The sequence below is a fragment of the Oryza sativa genome, chromosome 7 (genome assembly GCF_034140825.1).
Source record: "Oryza sativa Japonica Group chromosome 7, ASM3414082v1".
In the NCBI taxonomy this organism is placed as follows: domain Eukaryota; kingdom Viridiplantae; phylum Streptophyta; class Magnoliopsida; order Poales; family Poaceae; genus Oryza; species Oryza sativa.
In genome coordinates this window covers 11,276,272-11,300,580 of record NC_089041.1, presented here as the reverse complement: position 1 = coordinate 11,300,580, position 24,309 = coordinate 11,276,272, and the positions used below count along the sequence as shown (strand labels likewise).

At 43.4% G+C, this 24,309-nt stretch overlaps 1 protein-coding gene across 1 annotated transcript; it reads left to right on the top strand.

The window, feature by feature from the left end:
* Positions 1-83: 83 nt before the first annotated feature.
* Positions 84-13,099, top strand: LOC136357406 (intracellular protein transport protein USO1-like). The gene is made up of 5 exons (XM_066312661.1): positions 84-404; positions 1,817-1,888; positions 2,240-2,395; positions 2,732-3,142; positions 12,485-13,099. The coding sequence occupies exons 1-5, from the start codon at positions 84-86 to the stop codon at positions 13,097-13,099; spliced, it is 1,575 nt and encodes a 524-aa protein (XP_066168758.1).
* The last annotated feature ends 11,210 nt before the right edge of the window (positions 13,100-24,309 follow it).

The window sequence follows — 24,309 nt, the reverse complement described above, 5'->3', positions numbered from 1 at the left end:
GTTTGTCAGAGGTTGATGAGGGAAATATCATGACCATCACACTAGAAAATTTGACACCTGATCAAAAGAAAGATTTTGAAGCGATGATGCAGCAAGCACGGGATCAGTTCTTAAACTCATTCATGCTGACCCGCAAGGGAACACTTGTTCAGAAGTACAAAATAAACGTAGTTGCTGATGATCCCGGGACCAGTTCTTCTAAGGATGAAGAAGGAAAACAAGCTTCAGATGGCTCGGCTCAACCGAGTGACAAAGGTGCTACAGATGGTTCTCCAGCAAATCAAGGTGACAACTCTCAAAGAGTGCACAGGGTTCAAGGTGATGGTTCTCAGGGAGTTCAAGGTGGAGGTGTTAATCAAGACGGCAATGCAGCGCAGTTGCAGTTCAACAACTTTCAAGATCAGGTTGACTATGCTGTACACCATGCTTTGATCAATCAATCTGGAATATTAACCAATACTTTGGCAAACATGGTGAAGTCAATGGTTGATGGTTCAATAGCCGAGTATCAAGCTACAGGACCAGTTTACCTACTAGGAGGAGTATTCCCTAATTATCGGCCATTAATCACCGATAATCAACAAGTCGTCCAGTCAATCCCTCTTAATGCACCATCAGCTCAGCCGACGGCACCGGTATCGGCTCCTGCACCTGCTCCACCACCTTCGGCTCCAGACCAAATAATTAATCCCCGGTTGTTAGTGAGGGAACAGCCACAGCACGCTGGACAGAATGTGAATCGGCTAACGCAAGACCAGGTTCCATCTATGTTCTTACCTTAACACACCATTGATCCAACCCAGCAGCAGCCGATTCAACAAACACCGCCAAGCCAACAGGTTGTTCAGCCGATTCAGCAAACACCCCCAATCCAACAGTTTGTGCAACCAGTTCAGCAGACGCCACCAGGACGACAGGTCTTGCAGCCGATTCAGCAAACGCCATTAAGGCAGCAGGTTGTTCAGCCGATTCAGTAGCAAGGTTCAATGAATACATCGGTTGGGTTTGCAACACCTGGTGGTCAGCCTGTGCAGCATGCTGCAAATCAAGTTGTTCCAGAGCACTTGGTTCATCACGTACAACCAGATGGCATAGTGATCCCTCAAGTTATTCCTGAACATTTGGTGCGCAATATTCAGCCGGATCTTCAAAATTACCAGGGGGGGGCAATTTAAACTATCAGTATCAGCCGCCATCACCCTAAGTTCAGTACCAGTAGGCAGGATCGGCTCAACCCCAATTTGTTCCTCAATACAACCAATTCGAGCCTATGCCACAGCAACCTCAAGGAACACCTCAACAACGACCATGGGCCGATTTGATTGCAGATGTCATGAAGGAGCAGTTTGGGCTTAGGCCGAAAGATGCTGGAAATTTGTACCGACAACCCTATCCTGAATGGTTTGAGAGGGTTCCTCTACCCAATCGGTTTAAGGTGCCTGACTTTTCAAAATTTTCAGGGCAAGATAGTACATCGACTTATGAGCACAGTAGCCGATTTTTTGCCTAGTGTGGTGAAGCATCGGCTGTAGATGCCTTAAAGGTTAGGTTGTTCCGGTTATCTTTGTCTGGATCGGCCTTCACTTGGTTTTCTTCTTTGCCATATGGATCAATTAACAGTTGGGTCGATTTAGAAAAGCAGTTTCACAGCTATTTTTATAGTGGGGTTCATGAGATGAAATTGTCCGATCTGACATCGATCAAGCAAAGACATGATGAGCCTATGCATGAGTATATTCAGAGATTCAGAGAGATGAGGAATAAGTGCTACAGCTTAAGCTTGACTGATGCCCAGTTAGCCGATTTGGCTTTTCAGGGTATGATTGCTCCAATTAAGGAGAAATTCTCATCTGAGGATTTTGAAAGCTTGTCCCATCTTACACAGAAGGTAACCTTGCATGAACAAAGGTTTGCAGAGGCTAGGAAGAATTCCAGGAAGGTTAATCATGTCTGTCCTTATATATATGGGTCAGACGATGAAGATGATGATTCTGAGATAGTTGCAGCCGAATGGGTAAGAAGTAAAAAGGTTATACCATGCCAATGGGTAAAGAACACAGGGAAAGAGGAAAGGTATGACTTTGATATCACTAAGGCTGACAAAATTTTTGACTTGCTACTCCGAGAGAAGCAGATTCAACTTCCTGTCGGTCACACAATTCCATCGGCTGAAGAGTTGGGCAAGAAAAGGTATTGCAAGTGGCATAATTCTGGGTCTCATACGACTAATGATTGCAAGGTCTTCAGGCAGCAGATCCAAGCGGCTATTGAAGGAGGCAAAATCAAATTTGATGACTCTAAGAGGCCGATGAAGGTTGATGGCAATCCTTTTCCTGTTAATATGGTGCATAGTGCTGGCCGAATAGCCGATGTGGGTCATGCAAGAGGTTTTCAGGTAAATTCGGCTAAGATTATCAACAAATATCAAAGGAAGTATGACAAGTAGTAGGAGAAGCATTATGAAGAAGATGATGATGACTTTGATCCTTATTGGGGTTGCGTGTTCTTTAGATTTTGTTGGAATGAAGGTATGAGGCTGCCATCTATTGAGGACTGTCCTGGGTGCAGTGATGTTGCGGAGAGCTCAAGCCGATCATATAGTAGGGGCAATCGGCTAAGGCAGACAAGACTTCCTGTTCATCAAAGATTGGGTCCAGTGAACTAAGATCATAGCCAGGAGGACAATGAAAACAGGAAAACTCAATGGTGTCCTTCTGGTATCTTTACGAAGAATGAAAAGAGAAGGGTTCAAAGATTGAGGAGCAGGGAGCGCTTTCAGGAAGTCGAACAGGAAATCAACCATCGGCTGAAGAAGACAAAGCCGAAGCAGGACAGGCGTCTTAAGAATCAAGTTCCTGTAGCCGATGAAGCCACAGCCGATGAAGCAAAAAGGTTGGCTAAAGGAAAAAGTGTTGTAACTGCTTCGGTCAACATGGTCTTCACGTTGCCTGCCGAGTTTGGGATCAAGCAAGCCGATATTGACGAAGTTGAAGAAGAATTGGCTAAGTTAATTTTGTCACCAGAGCAGGCAGTTTTTGAGAAGTCAGAGGGGACGAAGAATCAGCATCTTAAGCCATTGTATATAAATGATTATGTCAATGGGAAGCCGATATCCAAGATGATGGTCGATGGTGGGGCTACAGTAAATTTGATGCCTTACACTACATTCAGGAAGTTGGGTAGAAACGCTGAAGATCTCATCAAGACAAAATGGTGCTCAAAGACTTTGGCGGCAATCCATCAGAAACCAAAGGGGTTTTGAATGTGGAGCTGACAGTCGGCAACAAAACCATCCCTACAACGTTCTTTGTCATCAATGGGAAGGGTTCTTACAACTTGTTGCTTGGAAGGGATTGGATTCATGCCAATTGTTGCATTCTTTCAACCATGCATCAATGCTTGATTCAGTGGCAAGGCGATAAGATTGAAATTGTGCCAGCCGACAGGTCAGTCAATGTTGCCAGTGTCGATTTAGCTCTTTGGGAGATGGATGGTCTTGATTGTTTATCTGGAAAAGTTTGGGATGGAGTTTTTCTAAAAGTGTCCAATTCTGATATACAGCCAATTTAAGATGGATAAACCAAGCTATTATTTTGAGGGCGTCGTGGAGGGTTCAGATGTCTACAACGAGGACACAGTAGATGATCTCGATGACAAACAAGGGCAGGGTTTTATGTCGGCCGATGATTTGGAAGAAATTGATATTGGTCTAGGTGATCGACCAAGGCTGACATTTATTAGTAAGAATTTATCTGCAGAATTTAGAACCAAGTTGATAGAGCTGTTGAAAGAATTCAGAGATTGCTTCGCTTGGGAGTATTATGAAATGTCTGGACTCAGCCGATCGATTGTTGAACATCGGCTACCTATCAAACCAGGAATTAGGCCACACCAACAACCTCCGAGGAGGTGCAAAGCCCATATGCTTGAACCTGTCAAGGCTGAGATTAAACGATTATATGATGCTGGTTTTAGTCGTCCTTGCCGATATGCTTAGTGGGTTTCTAGTATAGTTCCTGTTATCAAGAAGAATGGTAAGGTCAGGGTGTGCATTGATTTCCGAAACTTGAATAAAGCTACCCCAAAGGACGAATATCCAATGCCGGTAGCCGATCAGCTGGTTGATGCTGCGTCAGGGCACAAGATTTTGAGTTTTATGGATGGAAATGCAGGATATAATCAGATTTTTATGGCCGAAGAAGACATTCATAAGACAGCTTTTAGGTGTCCTGGTGCAATCGGCTTATTTGAATGGGTTGTGATGACTTTCGGCATGAAGAGTGCTGGGGCTACATATCAAAGAGCCATGAATTACATATACCATAATTTAATCGGCTGGTTGGTTGAGGACTACATTGATGATGTGGTTGTTAAGTCTAAAGAAATAGAGGACCACATAGCCGATTTGAGGAGTTTTTGAGAGAACTAGAAAATATGGCCTGAAGATGAACCCGACAAAATGTGCTTTTGGTGTATCGGCTGGCCAGTTTTTGGGATTTCTTGTTCATGAGAGGGGGATCGAGGTGACTCAAAGGAGTGTTAATGCAATCAAGAAGATTCAGCCTCCAGAGAACAAGACAGAACTACAAGAGATGATCGGCAAGATAAATTTTGTTAGAAGGTTTATTTCTAATTTGTCTGAAAGGTTAGAGCCTTTTACACCATTGTTGAGATTGAAGGCCGATCAGCAGTTTACTTGGGGGGGGCAGAGAAACAGAAGGGTTTGGATGATATTAAGGAATATCTTAGATCTCCTCCTGTTTTGATTCCTCCACAGAAAGGAATACCTTTTAGATTATACCTATCGGCCGGTGAGAAGTCAATCTGCTCAGTCTTGATTCAGGAGCTTGAAGGAAAAGAAAGAGTTGTATTCTATCTCAGTCGTTGGCTCTTGGATGCAGAAACTAGATATTCCCCTGTGGAGAAGTTATGCTTGTGCTTATATTTTTCAAGTATAAGGTTGAGGCATTATCTACTATCCAACGAGTGTACTGTCATATTCAAGGCCAATGTTGTCAAATACATGTTATCGGCTCCAATTTTGAAAGGAAGGGTTGGAAAGTGAATATTCTCTTTAACTGAGTTTGATCTTCGGTATGAGTCGCCGAAAGCGATTAAAGGACAAGCTATAGCCGATTTTATTGTGGAACATCGTGATGATTCAATCGGCTCGGTCGAAATTGTGCCATGGACTTTATTCTTTGATAGATCGGTGTGTACTCATGGTTGTGGTATCGGCTTAGTTATAATTTCCCCTAGGGGGCATGTTTCGAGTTTGCTTATACTATTAAACCTTATGCAACTAATAATCAAGCTGAGTATGAGGCAGTGTTCAAAGGGTTGCAATTACTCAAGGAGGTTGAAGCCGATGCTATTGCAATCATTAGGGATTCTTTGCTGGTAATCAGTCAATTGGCAGGAGAATATGAGTGTAAAAATGATACATTAATGGTTTACAATGAGAAGTGCCAAGAGTTGATGAAGGAATTTCGGCTGGTTACTTTAAAGCATGTATCCCGAGAATAAAATATTGAAGCTAATGATTTGGCCCAAGGGGCGTCGGGGTATAAGCCGATGATCAAAGATGTTAAGGTTGAAATTGCAGCAATGACAGCCGATGATTGGAGGTATGATGTGCATCAATATTTACAAAATCCATCTCAATCGGCTTCTAGGAAATTAAGATATAAGGCGTTGAAGTACACTTTATTGGATGATGAGCTTTATTATCGGATGATTGATAGAGTATTCCTTAAGTGTTTGAGTGCCAATCAAGCCAAAGTTGCAATCGGCGAAGTTCATGAAGGAATTTGTGGTACTCATCAATCGGCTCATAAGATGAAGTGGTTACTTCGGCGTGCAGGGTATTTTTGGCCGACAATGCTGGAAGATTGTTTCAGGTATTACAAAAGGTGTCAAGATTGTCAGAAATTTGGAGCAATTCAGCGAGCATCGGCGTCGGCTATGAATCCTATCATTAAGCCATGGCCATTCAGAGGTTTGGGAATTGATATGATCGGCATGATAAATCCACCATCGAGTAAAGGGCATAAGTTTATATTGGTGGCGACAGATTATTTCACCAAATGGGTAGAGGCGATTCCTTTGAAGAATGTTGATTCTGGGGATGCGATACAGTTTGTTCAAGAGCATATAATCTACCGATTTGGTATTCCTCAAACTATTACAACCGATCAAGGTTCAATTTTCGTGTCTGATGAGTTTGTTCAGTTTGCCGATAGCATGGGTATCAAATTATTAAATTCTTCACCATATTATGCATAAGCTAACGGGCAGGCCGAGGCATCTAACAAGAGCTTGATTAAATTAATTAAGCGAAAGATTTCTGATTATCCTCGGCAATGGCATACTCGGTTGGCTGAAGCATTGTGGTCTTATCGGATGGCTTGTCATGGATCGATCCAGGTTCCTGCTTATAAACTTGTTTATGGACATGAGGCTGTTTTGCCATGGGAAGTTAGAATCGGCTCAAGAAGAACGGAGTTGCAAAATAGTTTAACAGCCGATGAATATTATAACCTTATGGCTGATGAGAGGGAAGATCTGGTTCAGTCACGATTGCAAGCCCTTGCAAAAGTTACCAAGGATAAGGAGCGTGTTGCTCGGCATTACAACAAGAAAGTGGTACCCAAAGATTTCTCGGAGGGGAAACTTACTGGGATAGTAGGAGCAGCTGGTTGTTCTTCCTCCTCAATATGATGACTCCCCACAGCCGATGGAGTTCGGTCACTTGACGATTGCTGTACGGAAGGAGGAGGAGGAGGAGGCTGTAAAATAGACAAGTGTTATATAAAATCGGCTGAGATTGACTAGTAAAAGAATTAAAAATATCTTACTGGTGGAGCCGACTTGAGAATTGTTGCTGCTGGCTTCTTCTTCACAGCAGTTTTCTTCTTCTGCAACCATAGAGTCAATGAGTAGTTCGCCGAAAAGTGAAGTAATTACAAAAGAAGCCGAAGAGATATGCTTACTCTTGAGAAATGAGTGGGGGCAGAAGGAGTTGGAGGTGTCTTCTTGGGTGAAGCTGGTGGTGTTTTTTCTGTGTCACTCACTTCGGCTGCAGCCTGGTCAACATCTTCACCAATCTCTTCTTCATCCAGAGCTTGTTCAATGGATGGATCTAAGGCAGGCAGGTCATCAGTCGTCTTAGTTTTCTTCGACTTGGTTTTTTTCTTTGGAGCTAGAGCCAAAACGTCCACAGCCGATGACCTAGTTTTTCTTTTCTTGCCTGCATCTGCTGGTTCCCTGATTAGATCTTGGAGGAGAGTTAAAGTCCTGGGGGCATGATAGCCGATGACAGGGGAAGATGGTCCACCTCCATTAGGAATCAGGCCTGGAGCATATTCAATGTCCCTTCTACTGTTGCTTTGGCGTGGAGGGGAGGAGTCTATTGTCTGCAAAACAAGAACAAAAGATTAGTCAAGTAATGAATGGCTGACAATCATTCAAGTTAATAATGACAAGGTTTACCTAGGGTATGACATCAGGGAATAGCTCTGTCATATACATCGAGGCCGATTGATGAAACATGTGCAGCTTCCATTCACCCCACCATCTGTCGAAGTTTCTGCTCTTGAATCCTGCCAACTCAATATTGTCAATGTTGCCCAGAGGGGGTCCTGGGAGGTTAAGCAGCCGATCCATCATCAGAGTTGATGTGATTTCTCCTCGACACTGGATCTTGTCGGCAAAGAATAAGCCGATTGGGAGTTGGCCCAGTCCAAGTTGTCTAGCCGAGCTCATTGGGTGGTAAAACTCATAAGAGACTTGGATGTTTCTTCCCTAATGAATGCCGACAGGAAGGATGCATGGGCTGATTGCAGTTGTGAGAACTTCCCTGTATTTTTGGTATTTTTCATGATTGATGTCTCCAAATCTAAAGTCTGATGGAAGTTCAAGATCTGCTGAATCCTCATAAGGAAACAAAACCCGGGCATCTTTCTGAAAGCCTTCATAGAAGCTGCAGAACCAATCCTTGAGCAGCTCAGCCGATAGCTTTGCTCCAGCATCGGTTGGTGTGGATGCATATTCTCCGTATAACATGCATCTGCGATGAGTGCGTTCTTCTCCATTATCTTCCACAATCGGCTCTTGCATCGGAAATTCAGCTTCTATCACAGATGGCCGATTAACAACTTTCATGACCATCAGGTTTAACCAGGTCTGTAGCAGCCACCATGGTCCACCTGCCCCAACTACTGAGCCGACGGCTATCTTGGCCGATGCATTGTTTTACATTTGGTATAGATAGCCGAGGAGGATTTTGCCCAAGGGAAATTGTTTCTTTGATTCTAGGGCTTCGGCTACAAATTGCCAATTTGTCGTAGGGCCATATCTGGATCCACAGAAGAGGAATTTTTCTAGCCACATGAGTAAAAAGGCCACATGTTCTCGAGGAGTAGCAGATCCTTGGCCCATATATGCTGCCACATAACCAGACCAACCACCTATGCTTTTGGTCCTGAAGTCAAATTGGTTCTTAGTGTTCATGCTCATAGGATTAGCCGATGAAGTTATATCCAAACCGGTGATCATGGTGATGTCGATCAAAGTTGGAGTCATCAGCCCTTGGTTGAACAAAAAGGCATTGATGGTGTTGGACCAAAAATAGGTGGCGGCAGCCATTAGAGGTTCGTCCTTAGCGGAATTGGCTATGGTAAGGGCAAGCGCTTGGCCGATCCCGATCTCATCCCAGTGAACTTTCTTACTAGCCGATACGCGTTTGTACCATGTGGTCCAACTCTTCTCAGGGGTGGTTTTCTCAAGAGATGGCCAAGACTTGAAAGTATTCTTCCAATGACCCAGATTAGGGTTGGCTAATCTAAAGGGGATTATGTTGGTCTCACCGATGATAAAATCAGTGGGGGTCAAGATTGCCGATTGGACCAAGAAAGTAGTGGTTTTCATGTGACAGGCTGGGAATCACAACTAGATTGGAAAGGTGCTGCAAATCCAAAGGAATCGAGAAGAAGAAAACAAGATGCGGAAAGGGGAAAACGATTTCATGCGAGGAAAAGAGATCTAGCCGATGAGAACTTACCTCAGCGTACTCGGCCGATGGTGTGGTAGACGGGCTGGCGGAGGACGACATCACCGCAGGCGGAGGTCCGGCTGGAGATGGAATCGCTTTGGAATCGCCTTTTGCGTCGGTGGAGTCGCCGGAGAGAGAGAGGGAGAAGTTTGTTTCGGTGGTGAAAATGGAAGAGGACGGTGTGAGATTTCTCGAGGGTGACGGTTAGTATTTAAAGCACGGGAGTAACGGTCGGAAAACGGCAAAGTGTGAAACTTGCTCGGAGTCGATATACTGCAAATCCGAAACATTACCAAATATTCCAGACTTGGGGGGCATGAAAGCGTGTTGACGTAAAACACGAGGCCTGGGAGATCTGCTTAACTCCAGCGCAGGTCCAAAACTCGCCTTCGGGTATGCTAGCGTGCCAGTTGATTTGATCCTGCAATCAACAAGAAATAAAGACAAAGAAACCGTGGTTAAACCTATAAACGATAGCCGATCGGCTAAGTGCCGATGACATATCATTTATCTTTGAGCCGATGTCATATGTAAATCGATCGGCGGTCGTAAATAGATAATAAAGAACTAAATCTACTCGATCAGCTGTAGATATTAACAATATATAATTCTTATATCAATATATACTTAAATCAAGTGATTGGGATAGATCGGTCGCCATGCCGAGACAATATAAATCACTTAGATCGAAATATATATTAATAACAAGACTATATATGTTCATAGCATAGCCGATCAGATAAATCTAGCATGTACCGGCTAATACTCCAATAAGACTCTATGTTAAGATGTTAAAACAAGCAGAATATACCAAACATATGCTTAATATACTTAGATGCAATAATATATTGACATAAAGGGTAGATTTAACGTGTCAACAAAGCATATAGAGCAAATATAGTTAAATCAGATAAGATCGGCTGAAACTCCGATGCTACCCTAATCGGCAACCAGAAGGCAGGCTAGAGATTGATATTCTAAGCACGACTTAATAGATCAAACTCAACTGATGCAACATTAAGTATGAAAAGAAGAACAATATCTAGACAATCAAGCCGCTGGAAGTTTCATAGAGTGGTAGATATCTTATATAATCTAAATCAACGTCAAAATCTAACCTAATCGGCTGCCCTCTTCCAACAGATGTTAGCCAATTGTAGGTTAGATAGCGATATTGCCAGAGATTATGTAAGATATGTGATAACTCGACGAATTACATAAACAAGATTAGAGTATCATAAAGATGGAAGCACTAATCCCGAGAACGCAAGCCGTCATAACAAGTTTTACCTCTTGTTGAAGATCGAAACCGATGCAGCTCAACTCGAAAGTAAGAACTCGTCGAAATAAAGCAAAAGCAAAAGGGTGGCGATGCACCGAAATTGTATTGAACGTGTGTGTTCATTGATTACATGGGGTTCGGGGTCTATTTATACCCGAAAATTACAAACTATGTCCATGTCGGACACGACTCTTATCTCTAACAAACTCTAAGATACCATAAGTCTTTACGGCAGACTTTTGCCCTAAACATATCTCTAAGGAAATTACATAAAATTGAAAGTGCATCTAGGCCCCTAATGATTTTGATGATTGATTACAATGCGATTAGAGAGGACTAACACTTTTATTCAAGCAAATGTGAAGGTTGTTATGTCCTCGACATGATGTAATGAGATGCATACCCCATGAATGCGACATCACGATGCAATGCGGCAATGATCAAATGGTATATTGTATCTTTTACCTTGCATTGTGTCGTAGGAATGCCGTACTATTAAGAGGGATACCACATGCATATAATTGGTAGAATACTAGTGCTCAAAATGCTTCATCTTTGTGTGAGTTGAAAAACCTAAGTCAAAATTTCAATCCCGAGTTGTTTCACTTGTCACAACACTTACACCGGGTTTCTTTGCAAGTTTTTCAACATCTCTTGAAGGTTTTGGACCATGTTTTATGTTGGGTTTGATAGCCCACGAAACTAGCTTTCCATAGAGTCCAAGATCTTCGAAATCCAAGTTCGGAGTAAAAAGTTATTGCAGTTTTACTCGAGCAACATCAGACTGTCCGATTTGAAATCAGACTATCCGATGTATCAGACCATCCGATTTTTCACAGAACTTCACTCTCTGTCTTGATTTGAAAAAATCCTATCGAGTGAGTTTTTCTAAGTATCGGAGTATCCGATGTCGGATCAGATAGTCCGATGATACAGAGACTCCGAAATTTCATAGAACTTGAGTCTCTGTTTGAGGACGAAGTTTTTGCTTCTAAAATATCAGATACTCCGATTTAACATCAGATAGTCCGATGTCTCGGAAAGTCTGAAATTTCATGGAACTTCGTTCTCTGTTTCTCGTTGCCTTGGAGGTTTAAAATATCGGACTATCCGTACCCCCCACCTAACCCTTTTCTAGGGTTACCCAACTTATTTTATTCTCATTCACTTTGGGTTGAGCTTGGTGCTAAATTGCTTTGGATCTTTGAGCTCTCTCTCCCTCTCTCAAATCCCTCCTTGTTCTTTGTGTGGTGGATCTTGGTGGTTGTGGATTTGGTGTTTGAGGGCCTAGTGTGTGTTTCACTCGATCTTGAGCACTAGGGTTTGACCAAGAGTTGTGTGGTGTTTGTTACTCTTGGAGGTTGAGGACTCCTAGACGGTTAGGTGTCACTCCCGAGCCACCGATCTACGTGTGGTTGGCAGGGAGAAGTTTGTGAAGGCCGGATCTCGCCTCCGCAAGGAAAGAGATACCCCTTAGTGGAAGGAAGAGTGCTTAGTGCAACCTGTTGAGGAAAGGGTTAGCAAAGGCCCGGTTCTTAGTGAGCTCCTCAACGGAGAGTAGAACCCCCTCAAGGATTTGAACTCCGGGAACAACTTCGTGAACTTCATCATTGGTGATCTCCCTTCATCCTCCTTTTAGCTTTGCTTAATTGTGCCGCTATAGATCTAGTCGCTGTTTGTGCTTTACTCTTGTTTGTGTGATAGAACTACTTGTTGTGCTTCATTGGTGGATCAGACAGTCTGATCCAACATCAGACTATCTGATATTTTCGGATAGTTTGTCTGTGGATCAGACTTTCCAACCTTATTTCAGTTTTAGCTTCCGCATAAAGTTTTAAATTAGCTTATTCACCCCCCTCTAGGCCTAATTGACCCTTTCAATTGGTATCAGAGCCTAATCTCCTAATTAGGCTTAACCGCTTGGAGAGATCATGTCGGTTCAAACGGGAAATGACAAGGATGGTGATAAGAGAGCTATGTTTCCTTATGACTATCCCTCCACATCTACGTATTATGTGAGCACCTATAGCGGCAAAGCTCCGTACTTCAATGGTACGGACTATGCCGCTTGGAAACATAAGATGAAGATGCATTTGAAATCTATTAACCCTTTGATTTGGAGAATAGTCGAAAAAGGCTATGTTTTGCAGAATCCCGAGGAACCCACCAAGGAGGACGACGAGAACGAGCACAAGAACGCTCAAGCCGCTAATGCAATTCTTAGCGCCTTGAGTGGAAGTGAGTTCAACCGTGTGAACGCAGTGATTTGGGACACGCTTCGGAATTTGCATGAAGGCATGGTTAGTGTTCGCGAGTCCAAGGTGGAGATTCTCAAAGGGCAATTTGAGCGGTTTGTGATGTTGGATGGTGAGAGCCCAAGGGACATGTATGATCGATTGAGCAAGATCGTTAATGAGATCAAAGGACTTGGCTCCAAGGACATGACCGATGAGGTTGTGGTCAAGAAGATGGTTCGGGCAATCACTCCAAGGAACTCTACCTTGGTGACCATCATTCGTGAGCGTCCGGACTACAAGACTCTCACACCTCATGACTTGCTCGGGCGTATCCTTGCCCATGACATGCTCGAGCAAGAGTCCAAGGAGGTCATCCAATATATCAACCAAACCTCAACCACAAGCATCAAGAAGGAAGACTTGGCATTGAAGGCGAAGGAAGAAGAAGAAGAGAGTCACAAGAGCAAGAGCAAGGCGAAGATCGATGATGAAGAGATGGCTCTCAAGGGAAGTTCGGCAAGTTCATGAAGCAAAGCGGCTTCTTCAAGGGAAGTTCGTCCAAGCATTCCTCCAACAAGTCAAGTGGAAGACACTCCGCAAGGGTATGCTATGTGTGCAAAGAGCCCGGGCACTTCATTGCGGATTGCCCCCACATCAAGGATTGCTCCCACTTCAAGGAAGACAAGAAGAAGCTTGAGAAGAAGGAGAAGCACAAGCATAGCAAACATGATTGCTATGGCCAAGCTCATCTTGGGATGATCTTCGGCTCCGACTCCGAGTCAAGCTCAAGTGATGAAGAAGGAGTTGCCACGTTCGCCGTCAAGCCTTCATCACCACCGAGACTCTTCAACTACTCAAGTGATGAGGATGCTCCCATTTGCCTCATGGCAAAGGAGCCTAAGGTACCCTCTCCCCTCAAGTCATTTAATGTTGATCTTGTTAGTGATGAGGAGGAAGATGTTGAGGATGAGGTTATGGATGACGAGTTGTTCAAATCCATAGCCAAGGAATCCATACCACACTTGAGTGAGTTGCTTGGGAGAATTGAGAATCAATATGCAACCCTTGAGAGGCAAGAGGAATTGCTCATTCATGAGAAAGAGCGGTCTCATGAACTCAAGAGTGAACTTGCTAAGGAGAGAGAGAAAAATGAGGCTTTGGTACGGCTTTACAAGCAAACCAAAGAATCTCATGCTAATCTTGAGGTGGCGAACGCTCAACTTCAAGAGAGAGTGGATGGCTTGGACAAAGCTTACCTCTCTCTTGAAGAGAAGTTCGAAACCTTAAAGAACAGTCTCTCTCTCCCTAGCGAGGCATCGTGCTCCAAAATTGTCCCAAGCAATGAACCATGTGTGAGGTGCAAAGATATTTATATTGAAACTTGTGCTACTAACTCTACTTCTTTGAGTGCTTTGCAAAAGCAAAATGAGAAGCTTATGGGACTCCTTCATAATGGTCTACTTAAGTGCCATATGGGTAGTAAGGCCTTAAAGGAGTACCTAGGCTATCAAAGGGACAACTTCAACCATGAAAGTCTTGGGTATGTTCCTCCACCTAAAGGAAAGGTGGACAAGAGTGTGATGATCAAGAAGCCCCAAGGTCTTAGCAACTTTGTTAAGGCCAAATGTATCATTCCTAATGATTATGCTTCTCATTGTTCTTTTGATGCATCTTATGTTCTTAGGAAGAATGCTAGTGGTCGTGTTGTTGCTAAGTATGTTGGCCCAAGGGACAAAAATATTTCTATCAAGAGAGTGCTTTGGGTGCCTAAGGCACTTGTTACTAACATGAGAGGACCCAAGCAAGTATGGGTACCTAAAACTAGAAATTGATCTCTTGTAGGAATATGTCTCCGGTGGAAGAAGTTGGATGATTGATAGTGGTTGCACTAATCATATGACCGGAGAAGAATCAATGTTTTCATCTCTTGATCCAAATGCCACTTCTCAAGAGAACATCATCTTCGGGGACGATGGAAAGGGAAAGGTAATTGGATTGGGTAAGATTGCAATTTCAAATGACCTTTCCATTCCAACGTCCTCTTGGTAAAATCTCTAAATTACAATCTATTGTCCGTTTCTCAATTATGTTCCATGGGATTCAATTGTCTTTTTACCGATGTTGATGTGACCGTATTTAGAAGGGATGATTCCTCGGTAGTCTTTAAGGGTGTTCTCAAGGGAAAACTTTATCTTGTGGATTTTTCCTCAACTAAAGCCAAACATGAGACATGCTTAGTGGCTAAGTCCAACACGGGATGGCTTTGGCATCGGACGCTAGCCCATGTTGGTATGAGGAATTTTCACAAACTTCTAAAGCACGATCACATCCTTGGACTAACAAATGTTCAATTTGAGAAAGATAGGGTGTGTAGTGCATGTCAAGCCGGGAAACAAATTGGAGCACATCACCCGGTTAAGAACGTAATGACTACTACAAGACCGTTGGAGCTTCTTCACATGGACCTCTTTGGGCCAATTGCTTATCTAAGCATTGGAGGTAACAAATATGGTCTTGTTATTGTTGATGACTTTTCACGCTTCACGTGGGTGTTCTTCTTGCATGACAAGAGTGAGACACAAGCTATCTTCAAGAAGTTTGCAAGAAGAGCCCAAAACGAGTTCGACCTCGAGATCAAGAACATTCGAAGCGACAACGGCAAGGAGTTTAAGAACACGTGCATCGAGAGTTTCCTTAATGAAGAAGGCATCAAGCATGAGTTCTCGGCTCCATACTCACCTCAACAAAATGGAGTAGCCAAGAGGAAGAATCGGACTCTCATCGAGATGGCGAGGACAATGTTGGACGAATACAAGACATCGGACCGCTTTTGGGCCGAAGCCGTCAACACCGCATGTCACGCCATCAACCGTCTCTATCTTCACCGCCTTCTTAAGAAGACTCCCTATGAGCTTCTTACCGGTAACAAACCTAATGTCTCTTACGTTCGTGTTTTCGGTAGTAAGTGCTACATTCTTAATAAGAAGGCTAGATCCTCAAAGTTTGCTCCTAAAGTGGATGAGGGGTTCTTGCTTGGGTATGGGTCAAATGAGTGCGCATACCGCGTTTTCAACAAAACCTCTGGTATTGTTGAGATCGCGCGTGATGTGACATTTGACGAAACTAACGGCTGACTCACATGTGTTAGGTGAAGAGGAGGACCCTAGCGAAGCAATCAAAAGGTCAGCTCTTGGAGACGTACGTCCTAGGGAGCCACAACAAGGGGCCTCTTCCTCAACACAAGTAGAGCCACCTACATCGACCCAAGCCGACGATCTCTCTACTTCAAGCTTGGATCAAGGTGAAGAAGGCGAGCAAGTGCCACCCTCTCCGATAAATCTAGCTCACCCAAGAATCCACCAAAGTATCCAACGAGATCACCCCACCGACAACATCTTAGGAGACATCAACAAGGGAGTATCCACTCGTTCTCGTATTGCAAATTTTTGTAAGCATTACTTGTTTGTGTCTTCTCTTGAACCTCTAAGGGTGGAAGAAGCTCTTAATGATCCGGATTGGGTGATGGCGATGCAAGAGGAGTTGAACAATTTCACCCGGAATGAAGTGTGGACTTTGGTGGAGCGACCTCAGCAAAATGTGATTGACACAAAGTGGATCTTTCGCAACAAGCAAGACAAGGCCGGGGTTGTGATAAGGAACAAGGAGAGGTTAGTGGCTCAAGGGTTCACCCAAATCGAAGGATTAGATTTCGGTGAAACTATTGCGCCGGTAGCTAGACTTGAGTCAATTCGCATATTGCTTGCTTTTGCTACTAACCTCAATTTTAAGCTATATCAAATGGATGTCAAAAGCGCCTTCCTCAACGGGCCTATCAACGAGTTGGTATACGTGGAGCAACCACCGGGCTTCGAGGATCCAAAATATCCCAACCACGTGTACAAACTCCACAAGGCACTCTACGGGCTTAAGCAAGCCCCTAGAGCTTGGTATGAGTGTCTTCGCAATTTTCTTGTGAAAAACGGTTTTGAGATCGGGAAAGCCGATTCAACTCTTTTTACTAAAAGACATGAAAATGATATTTTTGTGTGCCAAATATATGTCGATGACATTATATTTGGTTCTACTAATAACTCTTTTAGTGAAGAGTTTAGTAGGATGATGACCAAGCGTTTTGAGATGTCCATGATGGCTGAATTGAAGTTCTTCCTCGGCCTTCAAATCAAGCAACTCAAGGAAGGAACTTTCATTTGCCAAACAAAGTATTTGAAGGACATGCTCAAGAAGTTTGGAATGGAGAATGCGAAGCCAATCCACACTCCCATGCCATCAAATGGCCACCTTGACCTCAACGAGCAAGGTAAAGACGTCGACCAAAAGGTATACCGTTCCATCATTGGCTCATTCCTTTACCTTTGTGCATCTAGGCCCGATATTATGCTTAGTGTGTGCATGTGTGCAAGATTTCAAGCCGCTCCGAAGGAGTGTCACCTTGTGGCCGTGAAGAGAATTCTTAGATATTTAGTGCACACACCTAATCTTGGTCTTTGGTATCCTAAGGGAGCGAGGTTTGATCTCATTGGTTATGCCGATGCGGATTATGCCGGGTGCAAAGTGGATAGGAAAAGCATATCGGGTACTTGCCAATTCTTTGGTAGGTCCCTTGTTTCTTGGTCTTCCAAGAAGAAAAACTCCGTCGCCCTATCCACCGCCGAAGCGGAATACGTTTCGGCGGGGAGTTGTTGTGCTCAACTTCTTTGGATGAAGCAAACCTTGAGAGACTATGGCCTCAATGTGTCCAAAATCCCACTCCTATGTGACAATGAGAGCGCCATTAAGATAGCCAATAATCCCGTCCAACATTCCCGAACCAAACATATAGATATTCGCCACCATTTCTTGAGAGACCATTCCACAAGAGGCAACATAGACATCCAACATGTGAGAACCGACAAACAATTAGCAGATATCTTCACCAAGCCTCTAGATGAAGCTAGGTTTTGTGAGTTGAGAAGTGAACTAAATATCTTGGATTCTCGGAATGTGGCTTGATCTTTTGCATGCATTTGTTTTCAATTACTAGAATAGGATTGCATGCCACATCATGACAAAGTGAACATTCAATTCATGAATGAACACTAGTCATAGTCTAAGTGGATAGCTTGAATCTATGTGTACGGGGATCTTATTCTCTAATGAATCTTGGTCCTTGCACAATTTGCTATAAATTCGTACATACCCTCTCTCGAGAGTGAATCATCTAGTCTCATGATAATTCACTCTCATTTGATCTTTGGATCATTCATTTGACTTGTGGCTATTGTTTTGTGTGGTTGATTGTGTGCTAGCCATGAACTCAAATGAGGCCTAAATGTTCGACCATTCCTTTCTCTCCAACTCCCATCAAAAGTTTGTGAAAAATTGAATCTCTTCAAAATTCCCGGTGCAATTCCCTTAAAAAAATTCATTTCCAAAAGTTTGCAAAATGTTTTCATCAAAATTCCGTCAAAAATCCTCCCTTTTTGGTGCTTAGATGCCAAAGGGGGAGAAGATATATCCTTTTATTATGGTCGATCATGAGTGGTTTTTATTTGTATGAGAGATGTGTGTTTCTTAAGTTAGTTTAATGCTTTGTAAGACATTATTGTTTAATTATGAATGCTTGGGATGTAATGTGATATATTTGTAGATGTGATGAATGTGATGAGCAAAATGTGTTATATTTGTAGTCTTGTGAGCTTCAATGTGGATGCAAAGATTTAGGGGGAGCTCTCTACTTGCTTTAATGCACTCTTTTAGGGGGAGATTTTACTAAATCTTTGCACCAAAATCATCTATTATATTCATTCTCTCTTGTGATCTAATCGTATTGTCATAAATCAACAAAAAGGGGGAGATTGAAAGTGCATCTAGGCTCCTAATGATTTTGATGATTGATTACAATGTGATTAGAGAGGACTAACACTTTTATTCAAGCAAATGTGAAGGTTGTTATGTCCTCGACATGTTGTAATGAGATGCATACCCCATGAATGCGACATCACGATGCAATGCGGCAATGATCAAATGGTATATTGTATCTTTTACCTTGCATTGTGTCGTAGGAATGCCGTACTATTTCTCGTTGCCTTGGAGATTTAAAATATCAGACTATCCGATCTTGTATCGGACTATCCGATGTGGGCTGAAAGATTCCTCTCCAATAGCCACATTTTTGAGGGGTCTATAAATATCCCCCACCTAACCCTTTTCTAGGGTTACCCAACTCATTTCATTCTTATTCACTTTGGGTTGAGCTTGGTGCTAAGTTGCTTTGGATCTTTGAGCTCTGTCTCCCTCTCTCAAATCCCTCCTTGTTCTTTGTGTGGTGGATCTTGGTGGTTTTGGATTTGGTGTTTGAGGGCCTAGTGTGAGTTTCACTCGATCTTGAGCACTAGGGTTTGACCAAGAGTTGTATGGTGTTTGTTACTCTTGGAGGTTGAGGACTCTTAGACGGCTAGGTGTCACTCCCGAGCCACCGATCTACGTGTGGTTGGCCGGGAGAAGTTTGTGAAGGCCGGATCTCGCCTCCGCAAGGAAAGAGATACCGCTTAGTGGAAGGAGGAGTGATTAGTGCAACCTTTTGAGAAAAGGGTTAGCAAAGACCCGGCTCTTAGTGAGCTCCTTAACGGAGAGTAGAATCCCCTCAAGGATTTGAACTCCGGGAACAACTTCGTGAACTTCATCATTGGTGATCTCCCTTCATCCTCCTTTTAGCTTTGCTTAATTGTGCCGCTATAGATCTAGTCGCTGTTTGTGCTTTACTCTTGTTTGTGTGATAGATCTACTTGTTGTGCTTCATTGGTGGATCAGACAGTCTGATCCAACATCAGACTATCTGATATTTTCGGATAGTCTGACTGTGGATCAGACTTTCCGACCTTATTTCAGTTTTAGCATCCGCATAAAGTTTTAAATTAGCCTATTCACCCCCCCTCTAGGCCTAATTGACCCTTTCAAAAATATCCTAACTAATAGATACAATTGCCTTCTCAGGACCCTATCCATGTGCGGCAATCATTTTGAAGCATATCAATCTAACCCGATGTCGTACACCAAGTCGTTTTGTCAGAATCGGCTGTATCGGCTTACCTAGTCTGACTCGGACCCAGCCGATCCTTATCGTAGCCGATCCGGACTCCAGCCGATTCTGATCGTAGCTGATCCGGACTCCAGCGGATTCTTACTCTGTTCTCGAATCGATCTTCGCCTTTGATTCTGCTTCGGTCTAATCCTCTTTTCCGATGCAGATATTACCAAATTTGGTCGTTAACACCAGGAAACTAACTTAGGATTATATACAGGCGCGGAAGAATACCCATACTGAGCTGTCACCATCAGCTGCCCATCTCTCATCCGCAGCATATAACCCTAAATAATGATATCCCATAATCTAGACACCACGCCTAAACTACCAGATACTACTCTAATATCATCATCATGACATAGACTAATTGCATAAGCAAACATTATACCCTCACCAAAGCATCTCCGAGATAAGCTAGCTGTATATTCAGTATAACAAGAACATAATGTAAAGTAGGTATTCATATACTTGGAAAGTATTTCAATACCATAAATGTATATAGAAGAGTATTCTAATAAAAGTACAAAGCTTACAAAAGAAGAAATCATCCGCAGCATATAACCCCAAATAATGATATCCCGTAATCTAGACACCACGTCTAAACTACCAGATACTACTCTAATATCATCGTCATGACATAGACTAATTGCATAAGCAAACATTATACCCGCACCAAAGCATCTCCCAGATAAGCTAGCCGTACATTCAGTATAACAAGAACATAATGTAAAGTAGGTATTCATATACTTGGAAAGTATTTCAATACCATAAATGTATATAGAAGAGTATTCTAATAAAAGTACAAAGCTTACAAAAGAGGAAAGAAAAGCTACTAGAGCCATACCCGAACTCTTCCGAGGGCTTCCGGACTCCTGATTTCTACTCTATTCCTGTTCCACCAGCTAGATACTACTAAACTAAACTTTAGAGAAATGAGAGAGCTCTTGCTTAAGGTGTGTGTGTGAAGTGATAAGAGGAGCTCCTTTAATAGCTGAACTATGACGGTTGTGATGGTTGGAATGGTAGGTAATACCCTCCAACCGTCATTGGGGTTTCATCTCAACCGTCCAGCCAAAACCTGGATCCAACGGAGGCGAGGGAGGTTCGGCCGAACCTCCTAGTTCGGCCGAACATGGGGCTGGCCCAACCAGCCCACCATTCGGCTGGCGGCCTCCTCTATTGCTTCTTTATGTAGACTTGTGAATTTTGGCCCAGTTTGTCGTGTCAATTCTGAGTTCTTGGCTCATTCATACATAAGTCTGATTGTCGACATCGTTCGATTGATTTATCGTCCGTGTTGATGTCGATTCTCCTCCACTTAATGGTCATTCTCTGCAAAAGGTGAGTACACCTAATATTAGTGGAATATTATTATTCTAACATATATATGCATTGCAAGCATCACTAGTTCTCCTCTATTTTGGTAATATTGACGGTCGAAACTGATCGATAACGACCATCAACACCCACATGACAGCGAGAGAATGATGTGGGCCCCACATCTCTCTTTGTTTTCTTTCTTCTTTCTCTCCTTCTTTTCTCGTCTGCAGCGGCGGCGGCGGCACTCATCCCCACCGTGTGCGGCAACGGTGACCTCCTCCACCATGAGCAGCGGCAGTGACGCTCTTCCCCACCGCATGCGGTAGCGGCGCCCTCGCCCATCATGAGCTTCAACGGCGGCTGCTCCATTCCCCATCGCGTGCGGCGGCGGTGGCGGCGGCAACTTCCCGTGAAGGAGGGGGAAGGGGAGGTCGGCGAGCGAGAGGTGGAAGGGGAGGCCGGTGAGCCGGAGGGGGAAGAGGAGGTCGCCGCGGGAGAGGGGGAAGGGGAGGAGCCCCCTCTCCCCATGCTGCTCGTGCAGGTGACGCAGCTGCTCTGTGGCGGGTTCGTGCACATAGCCTATCAGCGTCGGCGTTTCCTCACCGCGAGTTCGATTCCATCCCGCCACTGCCACCGTCGCCGCCGCCGATGTCGCCACGATCAAGGATGGCCTCCCACTGCACCTCCACGACACGACGATGATGTTCGAGGCGCTCACGGCCTTCCTTTGGCGAGTCTACGCAGTGGTGCTGGAGCTCCAGGAAGGCCTTCCTCTAGAGATCTCGTACGGGAGCACTGGAGCTGCAGGACAGCCTTCCTCTGGCGAGCCCCCAATGACGCGCCACTCCTCTCCTCTCCCCCGCCGCTACGTCGCGCACCGCTCTTCTCCCCTCCGCCGCGCCGCGCGCCGTTCCTCTCCGCCACCGAGCTCACCATCACGCTGGCCATCTCTCTCCACCTCTCCCTCTGTCGCCACCCCTGCTCCGCAGCCAACCGCCTCACGCCGAGTCTGCCGCCGCGTCTGCTCGAGAGAAGGAGAGAAGAGAAGAGAAAAAGAACAGAAAGGGTGGCGGCCTATACCATTTTCTCTCACTTACATATGGGCCCCACATATTTATTTATTTTTTTATGACTAGGCCACGTCAACGAAATCTGGTATCTATACTGCCTTGGGGCATTTTTTGAATGGTTATACGTAGTTCAGGGGTACACATTTCCGGTATTGCGATTAGTGGACCTCAGACAGACTCGGCGTAAAATTGAGGGACGTCAGGTGAACTTATTCCATGCGAGTATAGATGGCCATAAGGCCCGAGGAACGATGGCCTGGCCCAAACACGGCACGACATGACTGGTTTCGGGCCCAGCCCAGCACGACATGGTCTAAAAAAATAGTTGAGGGATAAAAAATAAACTTAATTCATCCTTATAACTTACTAAAAGGCACTATCCAAAGAGAAGAGGGATAAAAAATAGAGTTATTCCAGCCACATAAGACACAACCCAAAGGTATGAGGGAATTCTGTAGAGAAGTACGATGGGCTATCGTGCCTTCGGGCCGTGTTGGGTCGTGGGTGTAGCTCGTGGGCAGACATGGCACCATACCGGCCCGACTGACCTCAGCCTAGGCCCAGTCGTGCTTGGGCCGTGCTGGGTCAGGCGGCCCATTTGGGTATCTATATCTGCGAGTGTGGGTGTGCCTGGCTAATGAGGCCTATTGTCAGGTTGGTGGGAATGTGGGATAGACAGTCTGTTGTTTAAAGATATTTTATTCTGATTCTTCAGCGGCCGAATAACAATTCCATTATCGCACTTCAAAACACACTGCCATTATATAATATGTTTCTTAAAAAAAAGTCTGGTACCATCGATCGAGTAGCTCATGAATCCTGGAACGAATAAAAGTTATTATTTAGTTCCTGTGCATTGCATTGTGTATGTTTGGAATTAGGAGAATCCATTTTACAAACTCAATAGTTAAATATTAACATCTAGAAAAAAACAATCCTGTGGAATTCAGTAGTAAATTGTGAAAACTCAAAACAGATCATTTTCAATCTTGGGCCACACACAAAGTGGTATCTAATGTGGCACTGACATGCAGGGATGAAAACAAAACTGATACGGATGCATCATACTTGTGCTATATTCATTTCATATTTTTAGCTTGATACGAAACCAAATACGAATTATCTCGAATACAAATAAGGATTTTGTTTTAACAAGAAAACCACCTAACTTATGATAGAAACATATATCATCACACATAATTAGCTAGTTTCATATAAAAAGTTTCATTAAAGTGTAAATAGTGTCCATTAAGTTTAACGCATATAACATTACCGATATATATATGGAAGCATAACTGATATTATAACATATAAATCTAGTTTTTTAAAATATTTACATGTTTAAATAATATTAATAATGTGAACTAGTGCTAGTAGTGTGGGCTAGTATTAAAGTTTAAAGGTGTAGTTTGAAGGTCTAGAATTAGTAAGAAATAGGGTATGCTTTATTCCTTTGGTAGATATTTCAATAACATTGTTCACCAGATATTAGTATTATTATCCATATCCGTCAGAAGCTTCGACTTCATATTTGTATACATATCCAGGAAAAACTATTAGTATTTGTATTTGTATCCGTATTGAATTGTATCTGTATTTATCTACTCTGTTTTATCGCTAGTGATATGGCAATGTGGCTCAAATTACCTAATGCAATCTTGAAATTCTTAATTATGTAAGTGTTTTCAAATATTTTTGGGAGAATCCACCTTATCTCTTATCTATAATTAACAAGTGATTATTTTTATGAATAAAGCCGAATAGACAAGAAAGTAGCGTACAAAACTAAGTACTCTCTCCGTCCCAGAATATAAGGAGTTTTGGTTGGATGGAACACATCCTAATCACTTATATAAGGAGTTTTAGTTAGATGGAACACAACCAAAACTCCTTATATTTTTGGAACGGAGGAAGTATGTGTTTGGTGGGAAGGATTAAAACCCTTCACACCTGGTACGCTAAACCAAACGGTTGATTAACAAGTGATTAATTAAGCATCAGTTAATAAACTTGAAAACTAAATTAATATATTTTTTTAAATAACTTTCTTATAGAAAACGTTTGTAAATAAAAAAAACTAATCGTTTCGCACTTCGGAAGCGTGCGTGAAAAATGAGGAGGAAGAAGTTGGAAAAGTGGTGGGGGGAAGTAAGAACACCCCGCCCCCATTTTACCAACCCACCTGTCTCGTTTTCCGCGCGCACGCTTTTCAAACTGCTAAATGGTGGGATTTATGCAAAAACTTTCTATATGAAAGTTGTCTT

Coding starts and splice junctions, on each gene's coding strand:
- LOC136357406 (XM_066312661.1), top strand. CDS start 84: ATGATGCAGCAAGCACGGGATCAGTTCTTAAACTCATTCATGCTGACC. Junction 405..1,816: donor TCAACAACTTTCAAGATCAG/GTTGACTATGCT, acceptor TTGGCTTTTCAG/GGTATGATTGCTCCAATTAA. Junction 1,889..2,239: donor TGTCCCATCTTACACAGAAG/GTAACCTTGCAT, acceptor AATGATTGCAAG/GTCTTCAGGCAGCAGATCCA.